This window comes from Rutidosis leptorrhynchoides, chromosome 4 (genome assembly GCF_046630445.1).
Source record: "Rutidosis leptorrhynchoides isolate AG116_Rl617_1_P2 chromosome 4, CSIRO_AGI_Rlap_v1, whole genome shotgun sequence".
Taxonomy (NCBI): Eukaryota; Viridiplantae; Streptophyta; class Magnoliopsida; order Asterales; family Asteraceae; genus Rutidosis; species Rutidosis leptorrhynchoides.
This window is the reverse complement of record NC_092336.1, coordinates 450,904,452-450,914,278: the sequence shown is the minus strand read 5'-3', so window position 1 is coordinate 450,914,278 and position 9,827 is coordinate 450,904,452. Positions and strand designations below refer to the sequence as shown.

Below are 9,827 nucleotides of genomic sequence, written 5' to 3'. Positions count from 1 at the left end.
ATGACGATTTGGTAGCTCACATTATAATTATGTTACTCAAATTATTATGTTCTTCTTCTTAATAACAGAAGCAGTAAAAGTCATAATTCAGCTGTAAATATTAATAAATCATCGAATTCTTTATAATTTAATAGTACATCATTGTTTTAGAATATAAATAACCAAGACATCAGTAACGCCACAAAATAAACTAACATCGTTCTCAGTTTTTTCATAATATTCGGTTTTAACCGAAAATCGAACCGAATCCGAATTTGAATTCGATTTTCGGTTCGGTTCGGTTTTAACTTTTTTCGGTTCGGTTTTGCCCAAAAAAATTTCAAAACTGAATACACCGAACCGAATAAACCGAACAAACTGAAAACCGAACCGATAAACACCCCTACCGTCAAAAGCCCATCAGATAAACGAAAATTAAACTCATTATATATTTGTTCAAGATTACGTTTTATCTCCCGACATTTTTCTTTAAGCTTCCGTGAAATAATACTCCGTATCAAATAAACAAAAATCGTCTGTTATATATATTCGTAATATAATATAATATTATATATATATATATATATATATATATATATATATATATATATATATATATATATATATATATATATATAATATTATATTATAGTTACATTACTGTACTAATCAATCGGTCCGGACTAATGCAAACTTGCCGTTCAAAAAAAAAAAAAAAATTTACGAGCATTAAAAAATAAATTTAATGTAAGAAAATATAAAATAAGCATGGTAAAAAAAGGTCCATATTTGTAGGTGTCCTAGCAGCCCCCTTCAAACGCAAATAAACTCTCACATTACCACCTCTCTTCACTCCTCAACTCACTCTTTCTCCATACACACACTTTCCTTTTTTTCTACGTTACATTTTTTCATCATAATTCATTCATTCATTAAATTCAATCCTTAATCCTTAACAACAACAAAATGGTAACCCCTGAATTCTTCAACGAATCTGAAAAACGACACTCTTCAACCGATCATTTCATCATCGACGACCTTCTCAATTTCCCTAACGACGATTATGTCAATGTGGATGAGACTAATTATGATGATGTTGGAGACGTGACGGCTAATGCTGGAACCTCGACCGATTCTTCGATTATTACTACCGCCGTTGACAGCTGTAACTCCTCCGGTGATGGTGGTCACCTGAGTCATGTTACTGACTCTCAATTCTCTCATGACCTTTGTGTCCCGGTAATTCGTTCTTTTAATTCTATATATTAAGAATTTTTTAATGACAACTCTAAATGTTGTGTATGAGAGTATTGGACAGTATTATTGTATTAACATGTTAACAATAAAAAAACTATCGTTAGAAAATTCTATTTATCAGTAGTAATACTACTACATGCTAGCTAGCTACTAGAATGTATTTAGTTACTCGTAATTAACTTATTACCAGATAGTTAACAAATGCATAATAATATTGACATGCATTTTTTAAGCTTACAACAAAAAATATTACAGTACCATTATATTTCAAAATATTATGATCTAAAATTAAATAAAATTGCTATGTCTTGATACCATATACGGAGTAACTATTTTCCAAAGAGAAATTATTACGACACACACACACAGACACAGACACAGACACACACACACAGACACACACACACACACACACACACACACACATATATATATATATATATATATATATATATATATATATATATATATATATATATATATATATATATATATATATATATATATATATATAGTTAATAGTTAAATATTGATTTTGAAAATATATAATATATATAGTACAATGTTTTATAAATTGTATAAAGGTCACGTTACTAGTACTCCAGCTTTTTGTGGTAGTGAGCCATATAAGAAATCTTCTCTGAAAAGAAAGTTGAACTTTACGTTTTATAGTAGTGAAACACAATTGTTAAGGATTTTTTCTAAAGGGTATTTAGGAAAATTTATACATAGATATATCTTATTTCTCTGTATAAATAATAGGAAAATTTTGTTGAGTAATTACTCGTAAAAGTTAATTAACATATGGTCATTGATGATTGTGTCACGCATGCAATTACCTATCTCCTGAATATTATATTATATGATTATTATTTTTTATTATTACTAGATAATATATAATATAATATATGAAATAACATATTCATTCATGATGTGTTACTTAAAAACCTGTATTGATATGAGGAAAATTTTCGTACATGTTGGTAGTTGTATGTAAGCTTAATTCACATGTATTAAAACATGAATTAGAGGTTAAATAGGTAAATTTTATTTTATAAAATATTATAGGATTCCATTTTTAGAAGTTTTAATCTTGCATTATATATTGTGAATGTGAATTATGAGAAATTGAACTAAATTAAATTCCAATTTTGTTATAACACACAGTATGATGACATGACTCATGAACTAGAATGGCTTTCAAATTTTGTTGAGGAATCATTTTCAACTGAAGACATGGAGAAGCTTCAACTGATATCCGGGATCCATGCCCGACCTGATAATGGATCCGAGACCAACCAATTCCATCGTGACCCGGATAATCGGGGTAATAACCCGATCTTTAACAAGGACATGATGGTTCCAGGAAAGGCTCGTACCAAACGTTCTCGTGCTGCATCATCAAGTTGGAAATCGCGTCTTCTCGATATCTCTCAACCCTCAAAGGGTCCCACCGTTGCGATGTCATCAGAATCGGAATCAGACATTGCATCAAGCTCGATTGGCAAGAAAACGGTGAAAGCACCTTCAAAGAAGAAAGAAGTTTATGATCATAACGAATCTCAAAATGGTGATGGGCGAAGATGTCTTCATTGTGCTACTGATAAGACTCCACAATGGCGTACTGGACCATTAGGTCCTAAAACGCTTTGTAATGCTTGTGGAGTTCGTTATAAATCTGGTCGACTAGTTCCTGAGTATCGCCCGGCTGCTAGCCCTACATTTGTTTTAGCTAAACATTCAAATTCGCATCGTAAAGTACTTGAGCTAAGGAGGCAAAAGGAGATGCAAAATGCACATCAACAAACATACTTTCATCATCAAAATATGATGTTTAATGTGCCTAAAGGGGATGATTACTTGATCCATCAACATCTTGGTCCGGATTATAGACAACTTATATAGGAACTTAAGTTCATCATGTTAGGGCGATTATGTTAAGTGGGAATTAAAGCATAATTTTCAACTTTTATTATGTTAGATTTGGAAGTTTAATTTAGTCTCATGTTTGTTATTTTTGCACCTATATTTCATGGGGTTAAGTTCTAGCTTATTAAGTTTTTTAAGGAATTAATAGTGGGTAAGTTTAGATGCTTATTATGTTAGTTTTATTTTCATTTGTCAAAATTTGACAAATTCTTGAATCGTCAATATTAAAATTGGAATTTAACTTTTTTAAGTTACATTTTGTTAACTCTTCAATTTTTACTTTTCGTGTTATCAATTGTTTAGGGGCAATATATTTTTCAATTATTTTAAATATAGATGTATGTTACTTATTTAATATACAAGTAATTAATCAATTAACTAATTATTCATGCAAAAACTTGTGCTTTATTTATCTACTAGTGAAATGACCCGTAGAACCACGAGTTTGTTTAAACGAAACAGTTAAATGATATTTTTTAGGTATTAAGTGAATGTAAATACTAAAATCATTTAGTTTAATAAACCGTGGAACCAAGGATTTCGGCTTAGAAACTTGTCGTTATTTTTACAAACATATTGATATACTTAATTTGATCAGAATACATAAACTATAGTTATTCTCCCACCTCCATCTTCCAATTTTCATCACAATTACTATTGTCATTATTATAAAAGCCTACATTACAACTTTTTATCGAGACATGTATTTCGCATATATATGTAACGTAATTAATCCCGTAAAGAGAACCCATATTTGAATAATAATTATAATATAATAATATTATAATTATAATTATAATTATAATTATAATTATAATTATAATTATAATTATAATTATAATTATAATTATAATTATAATTATAATAAAGTTTGTTTTAAAAATGAGTATTTATATTTTTAATAATAATTATTGGTAATAACAAATGCCTCTTGAAAAGTTTCCAAAAATTAAAATACAATTATTATATGAAGGTTGTACAATATGCTTCAAAGTTTGTACATGTGTTAATAAAGTGTTTTCTAAAAGATTGTACAATTTGTTTTAAAGTTTTTACATATAGTCATGAGAGTGTTTTATTATAAGGTTGCAAATAATGTTTCAAATATTGTACATATGATTATGGGGGTATTTTACCATAAAGCTGTACATAATACTTCAAATACTGTACATATGATCATGTAGTGTTTTATTATAAGGTTATACATAATGCTTCATATATTATATAATTAACATGTTAATATTTTTATTAAATACAATTAATTAATTTTAATGACATCATCATGGGCGGCTTAGATATTTTGTGTTTATTTTTTAATTTTTTTAAACTTGAATAATCTTCATTTATGACATCATCATTTTAGAAATTTATATTTTTTTTTTCCGGCGAAAAAATAGAATTTGATATAAATAATCCTAAGTCATCGAAAAGATGAAAGGACAAAGAGTACAATAACAGGCCCAAACAAGAAAGCCCATATAAGAAACAAAACATGATCTGCAATACAAAAATTGTCCCATGAACCCTCAAAATAAAAATGCAACTTCTTGCACAACTTCCTGCACAACTTCTATCAAACAGAAACGCAGCACATAACCACATCTATGTTCCACTGATAAACACTTGAGAATCTTGAGATCAAGACATTAACTCTCATCATATTAATTGGGTTAACCACTCTGTGAAGGCAAATACTCCAAACAAGAAGTAATTTAATTGGGACATTGCCAATGTTCTATTGATTTGCAGACATCAACCTTCCAACTTGAATTCGAACCACCCGACCTTCCGCACGAGCTAACTAGTACCCATTAGAAATTACAACCTTCCACCTTTCATTAAGAACTCATATTGAATCATCATCCACTTTAGATTATTGAGTTGCAATAAGCAAACTTGAAAATTAACAATGGAACTCCCAACCATACGTCCTCTGTCATTATAACTCAATCACTACCATAAATCCATGTAATAAAATCGTTAAAGGAAACTCATAACGTGCTTCCTGTTTGTTATATTCTTTAGCCTTTTGTAAGTTTCTTTGTATAATGCACATCTTGCTCTCATATGTTCAAATTGGAACCTTAATAAAGTGGCGATCCAAAATCTAATACTCCAATGATTCAAAGGAGTGAAGCAATTGTCACGCCAAATTGAAAGAAGACCACCGGACCTTCCATTTGAACTTATTTGTACATCTTGAAAAACAAAGTGTTTCCAAATTGAATTTAAGATTGGCTGATTGACTTTTTTGACCATCGTTTCTTGAATGGCCAAGAATTGAACTTGATACATATTAACCATTAAACCAGCCATACGACCCATTTCAATATTCCCAAGGCCGCGGGTGTTCCACGAGGCGATCCTCATGCTTTTGAGGTTTTAGTTGGCAACTCCTCCGCCGCCATTTTAACCATGAATACCCCAAAATTGAACATTTCTTCTTTATGAGTTAATTTCTTTGTACCGATTAGATTTTGTGAGTTGTTTGCACCTTGGTAAACTGAAGTCAGCTCATTGACTTGGGCAGTGTCGTTTTTTATTTCACTTACTGTGTCAAATATAGGTGATCCTTCTCCATCTTTAAAGAGATCTTTAGAGACCTCCTTTTGTGAGAAACACTGCTTATTGTCGTTACAATTCTTTAGTTTAATCCCTTCACCTCTTTTTCGAATAGCATCACAGTAGGATCGACACCCATTAACATTACATGAATTCGTAGCTTTAATTTGGCAGGAAGTTTGTTTAAGAGAATGAGAAGAGGTAATATTTTTCGGAGAAAGTGGAGGGAAATCAGCATCTTGAAAGTCATAAATAACCTTTTGAGGAGTAAGGTCAACACAGTGTGCTTCTGTATCTGTGTCATGACATGAATAAACAAGCTTTGGGAAAGGAGTAATAGAAACACCTTTACCTTTTTTCTTGTACTTTTGTACTGAAATAGCTTTTTGAACCTTTTCCAAGGTATTATGCAATTCAGCTTTTTTAGTTTTGACTCCTGAAGAGGAAACTTGGTTAGAATTGGACACCTCATTCACAACTACATCGTTTGATTTACTAACAGGAGTGCAAATGTCAACGGCATTATTACAGGTGGGGTCCACATTTTTTTGATTAACCTCTCCTGGATTAATAACTGCTGGACAAGAACAAATAACTGGGGAATCAACATTACTGATGTTAATTAGATCATCGAATTGGTCTTTTTCAATTGAAGGGGATAAAGGGATTTGATTAGGATGAATAAGGGAATTATATTCATCGATCACATCATCTGCAACAGCTTCAATAGTTACCCTTTCGTTAAATTCTTGAACCCAAACGCGGCATGAAATAGTATCTGAAAGCATAACAGTGACGAATTGATTAATTGGAACGGGGTCATCCACTTCAACTAGGGCAAACAATGATTCAGCGTGTTTCAGCCCTGTTGATTTTGGATCAACCCAAATAACTTTGCCCAAATCGCCTGCAACCAAATTAATCGAATCGATGGAAGAGAATTCAAAAGGAATTCCTTTAAATTCCAAACGGGTAAACCTAGAGAATTTTAAGTAGCGTTGGTCCATGGACTGAACCATTAAGAATTCTAAATCGTTCCTAGTCGGACCTATAATCATCCTTTGAAAACTTTCTGGATCTTTACATTCAACGATAAAGCCAAACACACCCCCACGTTGAGACTGAAACAATGGAAATATTTCTACTTCGCAGCCATTTAAAAAGCTTGAGTGACTTAATAGGGTTTCTGTCAATGATAAGTGCAGATAATTTCTTCTTATTACGTACCTCTGTGTTAACAGTCAAGTAGATGTTTTTGCTGGCTTTTTCATCTTTTTTATCCGGTTGTGTTTTTTTGAAAATATTGACCACCATCTCCTTCTTTGCAAAACCCACATGAATGAATCTGCCATTCAACCTAGTATTATTCATAGCGTAAATGGCCTTAGACGCCGATGCCACCTCGTCGAATTTAACGAATGCAAAACTACGATCCCTCTTTCATGCTACACCTTGGATTGAACCGAAAGGGCTAAAGACGTTTGTGACGGATAATTGATTGGAGTATTTTGAAATACCTCCGATGAACACAGTCGATTTCTTTTGAAAAGGGAAAGTGGGCTTCTTAGAGTGAGTGAAATTGAGGTTAGGTTGCAAATTGAAATGAATCGGTATGCTGTTTGGGTAAGTGGGTTTGAAGTTAGATTTATTCATCGTCGGAGGAGAAGAAGATGAACAGAATAAGGATTGAATTTGAAAATTCCGGTACAGTGCCGTTTGGCACGTGGACCGATGTTGAGAGGAAAAAGCCCTTTTTTAACAAGTTTTCTACACTTTATGAAATATGTTTTTAGAAATTTATATGATACTATATATATAAAAATCCTAAAGATTTATTTAAGAAGATGATTTTAAGCAATAAGAATGGTACCTGAAGGTTAATAAAATAATTATTTGTGGTGATCATTTATAATGTTATGCATGTCTTAAACGAGATTTCAATGAATCGTTAAAATTATATCATATCATACATATACGGTTTAAATTAGTTGTTCATGCCATGATGGATCCCAATTTATATATCATCTGAGTGTACAATTTTACCCTTTTATGTATATAGTCATATGATCTTATCTTGTAATAGAAAGAGTTACTTTTGTTATATAGGTTTCTAATCTTTCGTCTCGGCTCCCGTTTAATTGGTTACCATCTTAATGTTTATAGTGTTTGTTGGTATTTTACATCGTCGTTATGCATATTGCTTTAATTTTTTGTAGTCTTGTCCCCGGTTACTTGTGAGCTTATGCTAGGGTTTCGTTTCTTGTTTAGTTCGATTTTTATGTTTTCTGGGTCTTCATTTAGTTTATGAAGTTCTTATTTATTATATATAGTTCTTTATTTTTTTTAAAAAAAAACTGGAAGGATAGAGTTGAAAATTCTGTGCATCTTAGTTCAGCAAAAAGTAATTTGATGTTCTATTATCTACTTAATGATTATAGTTTCCAGTTAAGTAATACAATGGAAATTATTAATGTAGACATTGTTTCTGGATCTTAGAACTTACATAAGTCGACCTAGAAACGGAAAACAATAGATAAACTAGTAATCGAATAAACTAGAGACAGTCGATCGGTTGACTCCGCCAGTCGGTCGACTGTCTGTTTAGTCGATCGAAGATCAACGTATACTTACCCGGTCTGTCAGTCGACAGTATCCACAGCTAATCAACTAACTGACTCAGCTGGTCGACTATCAGACCAGTTTAGCTATTGATTTGAACGTTTACGTACATTAACAAATATTCAATAGTCATAATGTTATTTATTACGGACCGAGTTATACATCAACGAAGATAAAACTAAGGATTCATTATATGCACTAACAATTAATTTATTTATCCGACATATATTAAAGTGTAAATATATAATAGGGCAAATGACCCGAAAAGGTAACCTTAGTTACCAAATTTGATAATCAATGTAACATTCAATTTGACTAAGTCCAAAAAGGATCAAATTGATTTTTTGCTCATAAAAAGGATTACGTGTTAAATTTTTTTAAAATTGAGGTAATATCCAATGAACACAAAATCTAAAACACGAATTACTTCAAATTGAGACTTAAAACAGATTTCTAGAGCTTCGATTATCATTTTTTGTGAAGCAACTAGATCCAACACATCATGAAAAACAATGAATCGAGATGAACAAGTCGATTCATTGTTTTTCATGATGTTTTGAATCTAGTTGCTTTACAAAAAAATGATGATCGCAGCTCTATGATTCTGTTCCAAGTCTCAAATTGAAGTAATTCGTGATTTTAGATTTTGTGTTCAATGGATATTACCTCAATTTTAAAAATTTGAATACACATTCTTTTTTGTGAGCAAAAATTAAATTGCAATCATTTTTGAGCTTAGCCAAATTGAAGGTTACTTTGATTGTCTAATTAGGTAACATAGGTTACCTTTTTCGACTATTTCCCGTATATAATATGTTAAATTGTAAAATGAAGTTACTATTCACTTTAGACGATATGAACCTTTTAATTTTTTTTTTTTAAATTCATAAATAAACTTTATATAAATGTAAAATTGAATAACTCAATTGGTTGTTAGTTATCATATATCAGTGAAGGCTCAAATCTTTTCCCCATCTTTCTTTTTTAATTTTTATTTTATACCATTTTATTTTATTATTTTTTAGCTTCTTGTGGTGAACCTTTTTTTTTCTTTCTTTTTTCTATAAAATTTTTATTTTTTTCTTTTTTTCAATTTTCACCTCAACTTTTTTTTTTTTTTTTTTTAATTCTTCAACAAAATCTATAATTCTCATTTATTTATTTATATCCTCATATCAATTTTTTTCCACTCTCATCTCTTTTTCAAAATTTTACTTGATTTTTCCTTTTCAATGTCTCCTCTATAATATTTATTTCTATCTATTTCTACTACTACTACTACGTATTTTAATCATAAAATACTAAAGCAGTTTCTAATGTATATAATGAAATTAAGTATTGTTATAAATGATTTTCTACCGCAACATGCGGATATTAGTATTGCTTGTTTATATATTAATAAGGATTTGCTAATGTTTGTGTGTGATACCTATTTAATGAATTTGTAACTTTAACTTTTAATGTATTAGAATTTTAATTAT

General features: G+C 30.6%; 1 protein-coding gene across 1 annotated transcript; it reads left to right on the top strand.

Annotated features, from left to right (window-relative positions):
• The first annotated feature begins 945 nt into the window (after nucleotides 1-945).
• On the top strand, nucleotides 946-3,141 carry LOC139844402 (GATA transcription factor 12-like). Its single transcript, XM_071834627.1, has 2 exons — nucleotides 946-1,218; nucleotides 2,404-3,141. Exons 1-2 carry the CDS (start codon nucleotides 946-948, stop codon nucleotides 3,139-3,141), a joined length of 1,011 nt encoding a protein of 336 aa, XP_071690728.1.
• The last annotated feature ends 6,686 nt before the right edge of the window (nucleotides 3,142-9,827 follow it).

Excerpts from the sequence above, each read along its gene's own strand:
- LOC139844402 (XM_071834627.1), top strand. The coding sequence starts at position 946 with ATGGTAACCCCTGAATTCTTCAACGAATCTGAAAAACGACACTCTTCA. Across the intron at positions 1,219-2,403 it reads CTCATGACCTTTGTGTCCCG|TATGATGACATGACTCATGA; the intron begins GTAATTCGTTCT and ends TATAACACACAG.